This window comes from Motacilla alba, chromosome 1 (assembly GCF_015832195.1).
Source record: "Motacilla alba alba isolate MOTALB_02 chromosome 1, Motacilla_alba_V1.0_pri, whole genome shotgun sequence".
Classification (NCBI taxonomy): domain Eukaryota; kingdom Metazoa; phylum Chordata; class Aves; order Passeriformes; family Motacillidae; genus Motacilla; species Motacilla alba.
The window spans coordinates 25,096,098-25,113,517 of NC_052016.1; the positions used below are offsets into that span (position 1 = coordinate 25,096,098).

Here is a 17,420-nt window from a genome sequence, read left to right on the forward strand (position 1 = left end):
GTCACAAGGATATGTAAATAAAATCTATGGGATATGTCTATCCCATAATAGTTCTGCCTATTCATTCTCTAGCAGTGATTAAAATGAGCAATAAATTCTCAAAGACTCTCGGTGGAATGTGGCTGCTGGGGAGGATGAAACCCCGGGAGCACCAGTTTCCCCCCAGCTGAATATTCATCACAGGCTGGCTTGGCAGTCTGGTGGTTTATATACAAGTACAATCATCTTCCTCAGGAACAGCTCCAGAGATATATTTCCTTTCTCTCCTCCAACTATTACTTAAGCATAAAAACCAAGGCAAGTTTCAAACTGTTCAGGGCAGGTTTCCTTATTGGTGCTGGACTCAAGAGAGCATTTACCCAGCAGATAATTCTACCCCTCCTGCTCTTAAAGAGTTCAGTTATTTTATTCTCCACTTTTCTTCCTTAAAACAACATGTGCTAGCAGTCCAGAAGCCCCCTGTGTCCTGGGCTGATCCCATAGCATGGGCAGTAGGTGAGGTGGGAATTTTGCCCCTCACTCAGGTGAGACCCCACCTATAGAGCTGCCTCTAACCCTGGGGCTCCCAACATCAGAAGACATGGAGCTGCTGGAGCAAATCCAGAGGAGGCCATAGAGATGCTCTGAGAGCTGGAGCCCCTCTGCTCTGGAGACAGGTTGAGAGAATTGGGGGTATTCAGCCTGGAGAAGAGAAGGTTCCAGGGAGACCTTAGAGCCCCTGCCAGAGCCTAAAGAGGCTGCAAGAGAGCTGGAGAGGGACTTTGGACAAGGGCCTGGGGGGACAGGCAAAGAAGGAATGGTTTCACACTGCCAGAGGGCAGGATTAGATGGGATATTGGGAAGAAATTCTTTCCTGTCAGGTGAGGCTCTTGACACAGATTGTGCAGAGAAGCTGTGGCTACCCCATGCCTGGAAGTGTTCAAGGCCTGGTTAGATGGGGCTTGGAGCAACCAGGTCTCATGGAAGGTATCCCTACCTGTGGCAAAGGGGTTGGAATGGGATGGTCTATAAGGTTTCTTAAGATCACCCTTCTGTGACTCCATGACTGCCATGCCTACCCCAGTGACAGGCAGACAGCTGTTATCACCTGCCAAAGCACACACTGAGTCCTTCTCTTTTTGAAAATTAAGATTTCTGATGCTTTTGGCCTTGCTTCAGGAGAACTTCTTAACCCGGTTGAGTGCAGAAGTCTGTTTGCCTCCAACATAAGAGCACAGCAATGCTCCCTGCATTGCTCTCCAAGCAGCTAACAGCATTGTGCTCCACTTAAGTGCTGATGCTGAGCTAGGCAAGGGTCATCAGGACAATGGAAGATCAGCTGACGGAGGGTAAGGACACAATCCCCACCAACACCATTGCACACCACAAAGCGAGAAGGTGGGAACAGCTGGATGTGTCTCCATGGAGATGGGAGCAGATGAGAGAGAAGTTTGTGTCTTATGTAAAGTCCAGGATTAGCGGGGCTTTTTCTTGGAGGTTCTGTCACCAATAGATCTAAAATATGTTTTTCTTGGTGAGTTTTCTTGTCCCGGTGTCCCCTGTACAGTGTAAGCTAAGGCAGATGCTCAGGATGCTCCAGGCCAGCTTCATGACCCAGCTAGGAGCTGTGTTAGCACTTCTGGCCCACTGATTAGCTGGCATGACTGCAGGGCTCTCCAGAACAGATCCTGAGCAGAAAACAGTACTTGTACGCAGGACTTGTACTGTGTCAGTTTTCCAAGAAGAGAGGGAGAGGGCATTGCAGAGGATGGATATCCCTTCCCTCTCTTCCTGCACATCTTACCCACTCTTCATAAACCCATGGGAATCATTGGGTGTCCTAACATCACTGATTACATTCCTGCATCTTCCAAAAGGCCAAAGAGGAGGGAGAGAGAACACATTTGTCAGGATCCTACAGACACAGATGTATGGTGAGGTCGTACCCAGTGCCGGGGGGATCAGCGCAGGCAGGATGTCTGTCCCAGAGCTGCTCCACTGGGATCTGCAGGGAAGTTACTGCTCTGTGTGAGGATCAGGGCTGATGGCATCTCTGTTACACGTGAGGCTGATAGCACCAACCAAAATTCGATTGTTCACTATTTATTATTTTTTAACTTCTGTCAGAATCGCTGCTAGCCCAGGAGGTGTCAGCAGCCTGGCTGGGGGTTATCCTCTCCAGCTCCAGCAGCTGGATCTTACTGCAGCTTTGGCACCTGCCTTCTGGCTTTGTTGGAGGGTGTTTCCCCTTGGTGAGATGGGTTCAATGACAGGGACTGTTCTGTGGGTGCAGTTACTCACTTGGCAAACTCCATGTGCTCTTTGTGTTCTGTCTTCATCTGAGTCTGGCTTTGGGGGATGAATCTTCCCAAGGCAGTGGTCTCAGTTGGGAATGTCTGAGCTCAGCTTGTGGCAGGAACAGTGCTCAGCAGCCTTTCTAAAGATCTTAGAATCGCAGGTTTTGGGTGGGAAGGGACTTTACAGCTCACCTAATTTCACTCCCCTGCTGTGGGCAGAGACACCTTCCACTAGACCAAGTTGATCCAAGCTCCATCCAAACTTGCCTTGGACACTGCCTGGGATGGGGCAGCTACAGCTGCTCTGGGCAATCTGTGCCAGGGCCTTACCACCCTCACAGGGAAGAATTTCTTCCCAATATCCCATCTAACTAACCCTCAATGGGAAGGCTCCCCCTTGTCCTATCACGCCATGCCCTTGTCCAAAGTCCCTCTCCAACTCTCTTGGATGTAAGGCACAGTGATACTCTGCCATCTCTGCAGGATCTGGTTGGAGTCTTTGAACAGGAAATGGTTGGAGGGTAGGAAGACAAATCTAGGTAGAACAGTCTTATGACTTTATTTCCCCAAATAAACAGCACCTAATAGTTAAGAGCTGTTGAGCAGTGCCATTGTTCCCTCTTTGTCACCAGTACAGTGGTAGCACAGGGTCTGGTTTCCCATCAGCAGAGCAGGATCCCTATTCCCACCCGCCCCAGCTTCCACCCATGACAGATCCAGAAATTTCCTCTTGCTAGAGCTGGTGCATCCAGACCAAACTGCATCTGCCCTGGGGATACTCTGGCTCCATGTCAGAGAGATCCCCATACAGGGCTCTGACATCTGTGTAGTGACCCAATGCTCTGTAAAGTCTCTGATACCTATGTTTTCTTCCCTCCACAGTTCCAGGAGGAGCAGCGCAGGAGGGAGGTGGAGGAACGGCGGAGATTCCCACTAGAACAGCGGCTAAAAGAGCACATAATTGGTCAGGAGAATGCCATAGCCACGGTGGGGGCAGGTAGGACCCTTCACATGCTGCCAACTCTGCCCTCCCACACCTGCTCCACAGGGAAGACAAGCTGTTGCCTCAAGCCTTGATCTGAGGCTGCCTCTGGGCATCCTTGCAAGGTTGCTGGGGAATTCACAGTGGATGTCCCATCCATGGAATTGTTTAAAGCCAGGTTGGATGGGACTTGGAGCAACATGGTCTAGTGGAAGGTGTCCCTGCCCATGCCAGAGGGTTGGAATGAGATGAGCTCCCTCCAAACACAAACCCTTCTGTGATTCCATGTAATCAAGGCTCCAGCAATCTGGGCTGGGTTTGATTTGCCAGTCCAAAGCCTCTGGATCCTGTCAATAATTCCTGACCCATCCGTGCATCCCAGTTAATGCCTGAAAATGGGACAGCAAAATAAGAGCTGTTGAGGCCAGGGCAGAATCACAAGGGACATGCTGGCAGAATCACAAACCCATTGCCTTTCATTAACAAAGAGGAGCTCAGTGTGGGCTGGGAGCTGAGAAGGAGCCGGGAAGGAGCGGGGAAGGAGTCTACACTCCTGCAAAAACAACAGCCACCCTGTGTGTTCAGAGAGCGGCTGTGCCTGGGGGCAGCAGCCCAGCTAATTGGGGAGCTGTGATTAATGGGCAGTGCCTGTTCCTGACACAGGTGGCGTTTCTGCGCATTAACGTCCTTGCCTTTATGGAGGTTTTTCTTATTGAATTATAGGGAATGTGCTTGATACCCCTACAGCCTCAGGATATTGGACCAAAAGGTAGTGGGAGACTCTCTGTCCCCTCCTCCCCCCACCTCCCGTTCCCTTCTGTCCAGTTTTTCTTTTCATTTTCTTTTCTTTTTGTTTTCGGTCCAGAAGGATGAATTTTAAGACAGGACTTTCTTTCTCAAGCACTTCCTCTCTATCTTTGCTATTTATTTTGTGCCCAGCTGTTTTTCCTGCTGCTTTGTGGACCCTGCATCCCTCCACTCTGCCCTCACCACTGCCATTTGCTGGTGAGCAGACCTGCCATACACATCTTCAGATCCACCAAGCCTGCCTGATATGTTTAATTTATAACTGGTGCCTTAATTGAATAATTGGATTTAATCCGTCACTCGGTGCATGATCCAAACAGTCTCCAGAGGGGCTTAGCCAGAATACAAAGGGAATGTGTGATCTGGGGTTAGAAGCACAAGGTCTGGAGTGATGTGGATAGAATGGAGTCACAGAATTATGGAATAATTTAGAAAAAACCCTCTAAGATCACCAAGTTCAGCTGTTATCCCAGCAACCCTCTGCAAGGGGATGCACCAGGAATGCTGGTGGGGAACTCACTGCAGCCACAGCCCCAACAGCATGGCATCACTGCCACAAAGGGAAAATCCTTCCCCATTGCCTCCATAGGATATATCCAAGCCCTGCAACATTCTTTTCTGATATGTGGAGCAGGACAGGTCTGGGAGAAGGTGGATGATGGTTAACTGATGGTAACTGGGCATCTCCCAGCGTACAAGGTTTCTACCGGTGCCTGACTGGTTGATGGTGGGAGGCAGCTTGGCCAGCCCCCTCAATTGGTGTAGATATTCGGTTCATCTTAACAAAATCCCCATTCAATATTCCATCTCCTGACATCAGTAACAGGCAGGTCATTGCTGCCATCTCAGGAACTGCTGGGATTCTCTAACTGGTACATACAAATGAGCAGCTAAAAGGCTTAGGGTTGTGTTTCCAGGCACTTCCATAAATGGTTGAGCTCTGGATCTGATTAGGGCTGCATTGTCTTTTCACTGGAAGATGAGGAAGCAGAAGGGACCAGCAACATCTCCTCTCTGAGGTTATAAGCTAAAGGAGGCATTTTTCCCAAATATATATATATATATATATATATATATATATATATATATATATACATATATATATATATGTGTGTGATGTGTGGGTTTTTTTGGTCTAATATCCTAAATATTACGCGAGGTAAAGAATACCTTTTTTATATGGATATGTCATGTTTGCCAATCAGTACTCACTTAGAAGTAGGGTGGTTCAAACCTACCACTTCCCCTTTTCAGGGGGAATAAACCTTGAGAGTTGAAGCAATCTGTTCCAGCTCTTCCTGGAGCTGAATAAGGAGCAAGAAAGGAAAAGTGTTGTTTATTTTTCAGGGATTTTGAAGAAAGGGTAGTGCAGAAAAATCTATGTTTTAATGATAAAATTCCCAATTTTAGCAGCTATGATATTGAAAATCAGTCAGTGTTTCAAAACTGCAGGGAAATGGATGAGGAAGACTATCATCCTGCTCTGGTCCAAAGGAAACTGGGGTTATTTTGGACAATATAGGATCCTTTATGAGGGCTGTTTTTTGATGTGTGTTGCTGCCTGCAGGTCAGGTGAAACTTTGCGAGGACACAGCTTCGATCTAATTTGGGGTTCTGTAACCCTGAACCACCAGCAGCAGGGCTGGAAGAGAGCTTCTTTAGGAATGCTGGGCACCCTGGAGCATCAATGCAGTACATGGATAGAAGCAGTGATCCCACAATGGGTTTGGCCCCAGAGCCTTTGGCCTGCAGTACCCCAAACCCGGACGGGCCGAGGAGCCCCGCAGAATGAATTGATTTGATAAATGGACATTTATTACACTCACAAATTGGCTGAAACCAATTTCAGTCACATCAAGTGCTGATAACTGCTGGGGTATTGATTTGTGTAAAGTAATACAGTGAATTTATCAGTTCAATAGCGGGCTGAAGGGCCTCTTGGAGACGCAGGGCTGCAGTCACACTGTTACAGATGGACGAAATAAAGCAAGAGCACGGCAGCAATGCCAGGAACAGCTCCGCAGAAGAAGGCCCCAGCGTCATCATCATCATCAGGCTCTTGTTTTGGACATTGGGGCTGAATGCCATAATGAGATTTCAGCACAGCAGTGTGACCTCCCTCCTGGTATTTATTTATTTATTTATTTATTTATTTATGCCAGGAGGAAGGAAGGGGGCAGCTTTCCCAGAGGCAGAGCATGGATTTCATGCTTGGGTGACAATGAAGAGCGGTCAGCGTGGCCAGCAGCTGCTTTGACAGTGCAGATTTCAAGGAGAAGAGTGCTTCTGTGGCTTTTCTAACTGAGATTTTCATCCTTGGAACTGGCACTGATGTTCTGCTTTGGCCCAAGCTGGGGCTTCTGTTCCTGCTGCTCAAGCTGAGCACTGCACTACCCTGGGATGGGGCTTTTGTTCCTACTCCTGAAGCTGAACACTGCACTAGACAGCCTGAGAGAGCCTCCTCCAGCCCTAGTGGTAAAACCTAGGGAGTGGTGTCCCTTCCCTGGGGATATCCAGATTTTTTAAGGTTTTCCAAACTTCAAGAGTGCTGTGTGCTGGAATAGCTCATCATTTTCAGGCTGCTTGTAGAAAAGCATTTACACCTTATCACTCTGTTGATCTGATTAACCTGCTGACTAGTGACCATGGAACTGTTTGGCTTAGAAGGGACCTTAAAGCCCATCTCATTCCAACTCCCTGACATGGACAGGGACACCTTCTGCTAGACGAAGTCACTCTAAGCCTAGTTCCAGCCTGGCCTTCCAGGCACAACTTTTCTTGGCAACCTGTACCAGTGCCTCACTAGCCTCAAAGGAAAGAATTTCTTCCTAAATATGATGCTCAGCATCTTCTGACAGAGATCACATGCTGAATCTAAGCTCTTAACTTTATGTAGTTTTTTAGGGGATGTTTTATATCCCTGGAGTTGCTTTGAGTATTTATCCATAAACTCTGGCATCCTGCTGCAGAGGGGAGGGGAAGAAGGCAGCGCTTAACCCCACTGTCTTTGGACCCTGAATGTGCTTGACCCTGTAAGTGGTCACTCCATGCCCCAAAGCAGAAGTTTATTACTTTTATTACCATTATTATCTTAGCTGAGATAGCTTCAGGAATTATTGGCAGTTGTGTTACTCCCCATCAGTTTTTATGAAATTTCCCACCCCAGGTGTTTGACCTCCCATTCACTGCTGTAAAGGGTTGAGAAGGAACATGTGCAGTGCTGGGAAGGGCACACAGAGGGATGCAGCACAGACCCTTCTCTGCACCTCCCTGTCAGTGGCAGAGCATTTTCTCCTCTTCATCTCCTGCGGTGGCTGTTTCCAGGGATGACATGGCCAGGGAGCAGCTGAAGGACAGGATGGGATTCCCACCAGTCTTTGCCCAGAATTTTGAACAGAACCAGATTGCTGGCTGCAGCCAAGCTGGTCTGTTGTGCTGTTATGCCCAGGCAGGGTGAGATGGAGCCAGGCACCAGCCAGTGCTGCATCTGGCCTTGTGCCCAAGCTAATTAAGCCTTGGCAGGAGTCAGGACTCATTAGCATGGCCAGGGGGACAGGTAATGCATTTGCCTGTGTCCAGGCATGGAATGGCAAGTTCTTGCAGCACTGTGGTTCAGCTCCCACTAAATGCACAATCCCAGCACTCAGTCCCATTTCTGAAGGGGTTGGAACTGATGGTCTTTAAGGACCCTTCCCACCCACACCCTTCTACAGTTACATGATTCTACATGCCTTGGATTTAAGGTTAAATTGGGGATTTTTTTTGATGTTTGGACAGCATTGCAAACCTTCATCTTCATCCTGAGCTACCATTGCCTTTTGGGAAGCCCTTCTGACTTTCCCTGCAGACTTTACAAGGATTAGAAATTCAGTCCCACTCTCTTCCTAAGTGGCTGCAGTGGTTAATCACCTTTGTTATTAAAACTCTTCTGCTTTATTTGTAGTTTGATCCTCTCGCTCCAGCCCCTGGAGCACCTTAATTTTCTCTGTAGCTGAGCAAGTTCAGTGCCTTCTTGGGGAGATACTTAATGACTGTGGTCAGGTCACTCCTCACACCCCTCGTCATTAACCTCAGCTCATTGATTTGTTCTTGTAGTGAGACTTTGCTCTTGTTTTCCTAATCCTCACTGGATCTGCTGGGTCTCCTGGAATACAAGCATGGACTCTGAGGAGCATGGTTTCATGCAGGTCTCGCAGCTCCAAATTCCCATGAGACCTCTCCATCCATCTATAAACTCCAGCTGCTGGAATATCTCACTTGAGCTGCTGCTGTTTAACATCTTCCCAGTGTGTCCCTGCTGGCAGAGGCAGCATTTCCACGTCAGGCTGTAGACTGGGACATTCCATTTCTTATTATTTGCAAAATGGAAATATTGTTTAAATATTTTCATATGCAATTCTTTTTATGTGCAAAATGGCACTGTTTATTTCCCATGTCAGTTTCTTCTCCCGTGCAGGAAGAACTCTTGGCATGCCATGCCGAGGATGCCTTTTTTTAGGTGTCTTCTATTTACCATACTCCATCAAGAAAAGGGTTTTATGGACTGACTTTGAGATTGAATTTAAGAATTCTGCAGTTTTAAAAGCCACTCTTGTGCTCTTCTGCCACCTCAGGGAAGAAAACAAACCCACAGCTCCCCATAGAGCCAGCCAGTGCCTCATTCAAGGGAGTCACAGGACTGAGGCACAAGGACAGAGGCTGAGACCCAGGATAGTGGCCAGGAGAAGATGAGGGAGCTGTGTTTTGAGGGTGACGGTCACAAAGAGAAGTGGGTTTATTCTTTCTTGGCTTTATTCCTGTTTTTGCTGTGGACACCACTGAAAGGCAGCAGAGGCTGAGCTTTGCCATGCCCGTGTGCAGCAGCATTCCAAGAGCTTTAAGCCACAGCTCTGCCAGTATTTTCATTCTGCTCATCCCACCTCCAGTGCTGCTATTTTCCCTCACTACCTTCAAATTCCTTGTCAGTTACAATTTTTGGGCATCTTGCCTTTTTCATGCCCTGCTTCCTAATGTGCCACATTTTGGGTTCGGCTGGGTCTGGGGGTGCCATGTGACAGTCATGAGACCTTACTGGGTCTGAGGGGTCCTGAGACTGTACAGTGCATGTTCTCTTTTACAAAACACCTTACAAGATTTACAGGCTGGATTGAAATACTGCAGATAAAGCAGAAAGGCTGGGATGTCAGTTAATCTCTCACATTGAACTAGAAGCTGGTCTGATCTAGGGAAACCACTTCTGTGTTCCAGAGACCAGATCCAGCCAGCAGAGGATGAGATTTGGTCTTTTGGCCTCAAAAGCAGTTCCTCCTCCTTCAAATAAGCCCAGTGCAATGATGTTACTGGTTTGACAAGCACACTCACAGAGCCTCAGGCTGCTCTGCGGGGGCTGAAGAGTACCTTGGGGAGCCGTGGGCACCCATGGGGATAGGAACTATCACCCACTCTGCACAGCAGATCCACGTCTGTCCTGAGAAAGGGCTGTGCTGGTCGGACTGGGAGTTTGGGAAGGAATCAGGGCTCTTGGCTTTTTGTAAAATTTTCCACTGGTATCTCACCCAGGATGCACTTGGATGCCACTATCCAGGGAGGCACTGAGATAATCACCACACTTTTCCCAATCCTTCCACCAGTTCAGAGCGTTTGTGACCTTCAGCCACCTCTTTCTTCCTATTCCATGCCAGAAATAACCTATAAACCTCTTCAAAACTGATGTTTTTCCTCACAGAAAGGTTGCACTTGGGAGCTGGAGAGGCAGAGTGCCTCTCCATCCCTCTGTCCATCCATCCATCCTTGTCCCCCCCCTCCGTCATCTCCCTGGCAACGCTGAGTGCACATCCTGGAAAACTTTATCCGAAATCTGCTCTGGGCAGCTTTCCAAATCCATGCTAACCTTATTAGGTGTCTCTGGGGCCTTGGCTAGCTAATCAAATTAGAGAGCGCTAATGGCAGGGAGGACTGGGAGTGGGTAGAGAGCAGTAAAACATAGTGTATACTTAGTGATAATTACACTTGCTTTGTGGCATTGATTTATATGCTTCCCCCCTCCTCTTTTTTGTTTTCATTGTCTTCAAATGCAGCTATTCGGAGGAAGGAAAATGGCTGGTATGATGAGGAGCACCCGCTGGTGTTTCTTTTCTTGGGATCATCTGGAATAGGTAACATTTGGGTTGTGGTGAGGGGGATGGAGAGCCCTGAGGAGAGGGGTGGAAGCTGTTGCAGGGCTGCAGGGTCTGAACAAAATACCAGTTAAACACACTGTCATCTTTCAGCAGGTCACCCATTGTCCAGCAGGGTGATCACAGCTGGACACCAGCACACACAGTCACATCCAGCCTCATGCTGAGTTATCCCAGAGGACAGCCCTCCTCCAAGTCTCAAAAAAGGGGCAGTTTTCAGAGTAAAAGTATTACTTTAACAACTTTCTGGTAAAAACCCCTCTATTCCAATGGGAATGGTGGGATAATAGTAGGAATTTGCTGCCTGCAAACTGAATCTCTGCTCGTTTGCTCCTGTGGGCACAGATTGCTCTGGAATGACAGGATTTTATTGACACCGATAAGATTTGTCCTCCAGCCCAATCAAATGCCACATGACAGCTGATCAGTTCATGAAATGGTCCAAATGACTTTTAGTTGTAGAAAAAAAAAAAAAACAACAAAACAGCTTCAAAGTAACTGATCTGTGACATTTGGAACAACCTCAGGGCTTCTCCTGCCTCCACTGCCTCCCAAAGGGCTCCAGAAGGTGCTGATGCTCCAGTGCTGGAGGGGTTAAAGGGGCACAGGTGAGATTATGCTCCTGCTGCAGAACAGGCCAAGCATTAACTCCAAATAAGTTGCTATAAAGCTGTATAAAACCAGGATAAAATATTTTTGATACTTCATTGCCCTGCTAGAGCATATCTAAAGACTCAGGGATGTAAATTGTTGGCTCTTCCACTCCCATCGACTTCCATGGAGGCTTTTCTCTCTCTTTTCTTTTCTTTTCTTTTCTTTTCTTTTCTTTTCTTTTCTTTTCTTTTCTTTTCTTTTCTTTTCTTTTCTTTTCTTTTCTTTTCTTTTCTTTTCTTTTCTTTTCTTTTCTTTTTTCTTTTCTTTCTTCTCTTCTCTTCTCTTCTCTTCTCTTCTCTTCTCTTCTCTTCTCTTCTCTTCTCTTCTCTTCTCTTCTCTTCTCTTTTTTGTCTCTTTCTTTTTTATAGGAAGCGTAGTTTCTTGCATCCTTATACATCAGGAGCTCTGATCCAGCATCATCCAAAGTCAGCAAAGCTCAAACTGAAATCAAATGCAAAATTTTGGCAGAGATTTATCAGGTGGAGCAGAGCACACCCCATGAATTCCTGTATTTGTAGCCCTTTTTTTGGTGATTTACGATCTGGCCCATCAGATCTATTGTCCCTGCAATGCAGCTGTGGGTAGATGTACAATACTCCAGTAAGAATGTACTTTTTAACCTAATTTCCTTTTAAAAACACATGGGTTTTTTTTCTTCAGAATACGTATTTCTATCCCTGCTCATTTATTTTTCAGTGTGCAAGTAAATCCTACAGGGATCCATGTGCAATGCACTGCTGACAAGTGTGCAAGGGACAAGTGTGAACCCTCAGATCACTGGCTGCACCTCAGCTTTGCTGGTCACCCCAGGAGCCAAAATTGGCCCAATCCTTCCCCTGATCAACCTGACCAAGCCAACAGTGTCATGCTGGGGAGTAGCAGCCAGGGAAGAGAAGTTTTCTGGCATCCACACTTAATAAAACTGCCTCTTCAATGAAGTTTTTTCCCAGATGGATGGGCTGGGAGAACAGGACATGGCCTGGCATGAGCTGTTGCATGTGTTCACCCTCAATAAATGCCTCAGGCCTCTATAAATGCCTTCCAGGGTGGATTTGCTCCATTACTGATTGTTCCTAATCCCAGAATTTTTTTACTGTCATCTTATTTAAAGCAAAGAAAAAACACCCCATTTCCATGATTTTTTTTATTTGGAGATTACAAGGCATTGCACAAGGAACTTGGAATACTGAGGGTAAATATAGCAAAACTCTGATCTATCAACATCTTTTTGTGGAAATAATCAAGAGCTTTGTTCCCATGACGTGAGAGTCAATTAAAGCTGATGGAGCCAATGCAGAGGTGCCACTATTCTAATGCATCTGCTCCCCCTGCCCAGGCTGGCAACCCCAGTGAATGTGATCCTGGAGATTAAACAGCAGTACCTACATCCCAAGGAAAACACATGTACTGGTTGCAGGAAGTTCCAGCCCTGGTGTTTGCAGAGCTGATGGACAGACAGAAGATGGACAGACCTGGTGTAATGCAAGTGGTTTTTTTCTCTCTCCGAAACAGGTAAAACGGAGCTGGCCAAGCAGACAGCCAAGTACATCCATAAGGACATCAAAAAGGTAGTGGCTCATCCAAGCTTTGTGCTGGCAGTAAAAGGGATGAGGGGAGGGTCATCAGGGGGTTCAGTGTGTGGCTGTGCTGCCCTGAGAAAGGGCTTCTTCTGCACTGAGAGGGACCTGTCAATGTCATGGAGTCACAGACGTGTCTGGGTTGGAAGGGCGTTTTAAGCTCATCCAGTTCCACCCCTCCTGTCAAATGCAAGGGTACCTTCCACTAGACCAGGTTGCTCCAAGCCACATCCAAGTTGGCCTTTAACACTTCCAGGGATGGGGCAGCCACAGCTTCTCTGGATAGTCTGTGCCAGGGCCTCACAGGGAAGAATTTCTTCAATCTTACCCTACCCTCTGTCAGTAGGAAGATGTTCCCCCTTGTCCTGTCATTCCATGCCCTTCTCTTGCAGCCCTTTTAGGCCCTGGAAGGATCTCTAAGGTCTTCTGGGAGCCATCTTTTCTCCAGGCTGAACACCCCCAGCTCTCCCAGCCAATCTCCAGAGCAGAAGGGCTCCAGCTCTCAGAGCATCTCCATGGCCTCCTCTGGACTCACTCTAACAACTCCACATCCCTTTGATGTTGGACCCCAGAGGTGAAGGCAGCTCTGCAGGTGGGATCTTACCTGAGCAGAGCAGAGGGGCAAAATCCCCACCTCACCCTGCTGCCCACACTGTGGGATCAGCCCAGTACACTGTCTGTGCTCCTGTCTGTTACCAGAATATTTGAATTGGAAAAATTTAAATGAATGTAGCATTTGTGCTTCCTGTTGAATTTTGCTCTAATTTTGACTTCATGTGTTGTGAACATATTTTTTTGCCTCTATTACTAATATCACTGTAAATTGTTTGAAGGATAAAATTCCAGAAATCTGTTTTCCATGTCCCCAGCTCTACCACTTGTCATATCCTGCCAGTATGGACTGTAGCAATGCAACATTGATTTCCTGCTCAAAATTTTAAGTGCTGAAGTGTTTGGTATCCAGAAGCAGTTTGAATTACTTAGTTTGTTACCCAGTGGTTAGATTTTAGAGAAGATGGGTTGGAATTATTTCATGGAGGTGGTGGCTTTGCAGGAGAACACTTCAGTGGTGTCTGAAGTGCTATTCTATTCTGCCCTATCCTCTTCTGTCCCGTCCTGTCCTGTTCCATTCCATGCCATCCCATTCCATTCCATTCCGTTCCATTCCATTCCATTCCATCCCATTCCATTCATTTCTAATCTGTTCTGTTCTTTCTGTTTCTTTCCAATCTATTCTATTCCATTCTATCAATTCTATTCCATTACAATTATTTCAATCCATTCAATTGCAATGTATTCTACTCTGTTCTGTTTTATTCCATTCCAATATTCTATTCTATTCCAGTCAAATCCATTCCATTCCATTCCATTGGAATTTTCTTCCATACCATTTTCTTCCATTCCATTCTGTTACATTACATGCTCTTCCATATTTCACATTCAAGCCTCTGCCTACCTGTAAGAGGTACTTAGCTCTCTCCCACATGGAGCCAGGGAAAAGAAGGAAAGACAAGCAGAGCTGTGCAGAGATGAATCCCTCTTCCCCACGTCCTCCAGCAGTGAATGGACACACAATGCAGCAACACGTGTAGAAAGACCAAACTAGAACCAATGCTATAAAAACGGCCATTCTGGTTTCTTTTCCTCATGCCTCTATAAGCACCTTCCAGAAGCCTTAAATCCTGGATCTAGAGCACCTTCATCCCTTATCCCGCACGTGGAACTGCTCCATGGCCAGACATCCAATGAGGAAATCAGTTAAACCCTGAGTGTTGTGTTAATTTGATAGCAGCAGGAGTCTGGGATTTATTAGGAATGAACCAGCCGTTGGTCCCCTAATGAGGGATGAGAGGGGGTCATACCCCCACAGGCTCTGATGAGGGTCAACAATACACAGGAACTGACAGATTAAGAAAGGAAAATCTGAAACTGTCCCCCTTTCATTTGCAAGACAGAGTCAATTTTTTCCATCTTGCTCTGCCCTGAGCAGTTTGTAGATATTTTAATAGTTTTCAGGGAAATTTTTGCATGGGAATATTTTGCCCAGAGAACCTGTGGCTGTCCCATCCCTGAAAGTGTTCAAAACCAGGCTGAATGAGGCTTGGAGCCACTTGGTCTAGTGGAAGGTGTCCCTACCCATGGCAGGGGGGTTGGAATGGGATTGTCCTAAAGGTCCATTCCAACCCAAACCATTCTCTTATTCCATGATTTTCCCAGGTAACAAATGACAGGACTAGAGGAAACTGCCTCAAGTTGCAACAAGGTACATTTAGGTTAGATATTAGGGAAATTTTTTTCTGCTCAGCTCTGGAAAAGGCTGACCAGGGCAGTGGAATGGAGTCCCCATTCTTGAAGAGATCACACATGTGGATGTGTGAATGTGGCACTTGGGGATGTGGGTTGGTGGTGGGCTTGGCAGTGCTGAGGGAACAGTTTGGCTCTGTTGTCTCAGAGGACTTTTTCAACCCAAAAGGTTCAGTGATTCTGTTCTCTAATTCTGGGATCCCTGCATGATGGTGTCCGTGAGTGTGCCATGTACACGTGTCCAGATGAGATGTCTCCTTCTCCATCATGGATAGTGGTTATGTCTGGTTAACTGTGTCCAGGATGATGCTGGGAAGTTGAGGCTTGGCTTCTTGGTCAGCTGGGTGAGAGAATCACTGTAGGTCCTTTCCAACTGAAATATTCCTATTTCCTCCCCTTCCCTCTTCCTCCCTTCTGTTTCTTTCCCATCTAGGATGTGGATTACAGCTCCGTGATCACAACATTCAGTACCTGCAGTGAATCATCAGCTTTTCAGATGCAAAATGGATACTTGGGTGGAAGCTATAAATTCTCTAACACTATTCTCTCTTTCAGGTGATCACCCACAAGCCCAGTTCACCTCAGCTTTATGGTTTTTGCTGGATTTTTGTGGAGGGGTGTTGCATTCTTCTTGTGATTGATTTCTAAAAAGCTGAACCACAAAAATATCTATTTTATTTGGAAAATTTCAGCCCTGTCAGTATTGCTCCAGCTCTGGCAGCGAACAGATTGATCAAATCTCATTCTAAGTCTCTTGCAGGGTTTCATCAGACTGGACATGTCGGAGTTCCAGGAGAGGCATGAGGTCAGTAAATGGGCTCTGAAGGGAGCAGCTTCGAATTTAATCCAGAAAAAATGGGCATTTTGATGTGTCAGGGTGGGAGCACAGCAGAACAACAGGAGTTGCTCCAAGTTTTGCATTAAATTGCAAGTAAATTGCCAGAAAGCAGCCTTAATTGAGTGTTGTGGTTTAGGCATGGTACTCCCCAATTTAGTGCTCCCACTGAGACACTCCAAACCAGGAACTTCTCACTCACTCCCTGCCTCCCCTTGTCCCTCCCCACGGCAGTGGACTGGAGACAACCAGAGGCTCAAAAGGTAAAGGCCATGGGTTGAGATAACAACAATTTACTGGAAATAGAAATGACATAAGAAAACAAACAAGCAACAATATTAAAAGCAAAAGTATGTAAAAGAGGGAGATTCACATGCAAAATGCTCACTGACCCAACCCAGCCCCAGCCCCGCTCCCCCAGCCACTCTCTCCAGCTCAGAACCAGCTACTTCACATATTCCACATCCTTCTGCTGCTCTTATTTGACCAGAAGGAACCCATTCTCCCCAGAAGACTCCTTTCCCTCAGCTCCTGGCAATGACATGAGGCAAGATAGAATATCCTCCAGGTCCAAGCCTTGCCCCTCCTGGCTACTGCAGAAATGAACCCTGTCCTGGCTGGAACCAAGACATTGAGGCAAATTAGAAGCAGAGACAAAGGAGCAAGGAAAACTTCAACAATATGTGTCCAGTGCTGTGAATTCCCTTGGGGTTGGGTCAGCCCTTGGGGAGAGAGCAGCTGAGATGATGGAACCCAGAGGATCATCTTGAAATGCACAGCCACATGCTGTTCATCACCTAGCATTGCCCAGGCAGGCACAGCTTGCCCCAAACCCCTTATCCCCAAAACATTGCTAAGTCCAGTGTGGGATCTTTGCCTCAGCCTACCTTCCATGTAGGAAAGGGGGAGAATCCAGCAGAATACAGGACAATGGTGCCAAGTCCACCCCTCCAGTCACAACTTTTGCCCGATTTTGGTGCCATGGGAGGTCCAAGGTGCCAAGTTTTCTTGCCAATCTTGCGATTCTTGCCAAGGTCACCCCTGGACCTGAGTCCTCCCTTTGGAGGGCTCTGTCTCCCCAAAAAGTAGCAAGGTCCTAGCAATGAGAGTGGTAAAACACTGGGACAGGTTGCCCAGTGAAGCTTTGGCTGCCCCATCCTTGGAAGTGTTCAAGGCCAGATTGAATGGGGCTTGAAGCAATCTGGTGGAGTGGAATGTGTCCCTGTGTATGGCAGCAGGGCTTGACTGCCATACATAGGTCCCTTCCAACCCAAACCATTCCATGATTCTGTGATAACAGGCTGTGACTTTGGATGACACTCAGACATGGGTAGATGTAAGATGCACCAAACTATGTGTCAAAAATTGTCATTTTGCCAAAACTTTCCTGTTGTCAGAAATACTATTCTATATAATCTTCTAAATTTCTAAATGTTTTTTAAAAACACATACCAAGAAGTGATGACATGGGAAAAGTATTTTACTTGTGACCTCTTCCCACAAAACCTACTTGTGGCTTTGATTCTGCACCAGTACCACCTGCCACTTACAATCCTTTGAATTCTTGCTCTTAAAAGGCTAAAAAGGTTGAAAATAGGTCTTGGACATCTCGGACAGGTTGCTCAGACCCTGCATAGCAAAGCAGGGCTGGTGCCTTCCCACCTGCCCATGCATGCTCATTGGATTCTGCTGGTTTGAGCTCTGGGCAGGGAATTGCTTAATCCTTATTTTGCTTAATTGATGCTTATTAAGCTGATTTTGGAATACCTGGGGTGCAATAGGTGTCAAAAGAACATAGAATTTGTTTTG

General features: G+C 46.8%; 1 protein-coding gene across 3 annotated transcripts in view; it reads left to right on the forward strand.

Annotated features, from left to right (window-relative positions):
• CLPB (caseinolytic mitochondrial matrix peptidase chaperone subunit B) overlaps positions 1-17,420 on the forward strand; it is a 74,676-nt gene that overhangs the window by 49,653 nt on the left and 7,603 nt on the right. For 2 of the 3 annotated variants that reach the window (XM_038128499.1, XM_038128482.1), the window contains exons 7-10: positions 3,159-3,273; positions 10,143-10,220; positions 12,408-12,463; positions 15,537-15,581. In XM_038128499.1, the coding sequence (XP_037984427.1) occupies positions 3,159-3,273; positions 10,143-10,220; positions 12,408-12,463; positions 15,537-15,581 (294 nt within the window). The remainder of the gene's footprint in view (positions 1-3,158; positions 3,274-10,142; positions 10,221-12,407; positions 12,464-15,536; positions 15,582-17,420) is intronic. The other variant, XM_038128491.1, reaches the window with a different exon arrangement.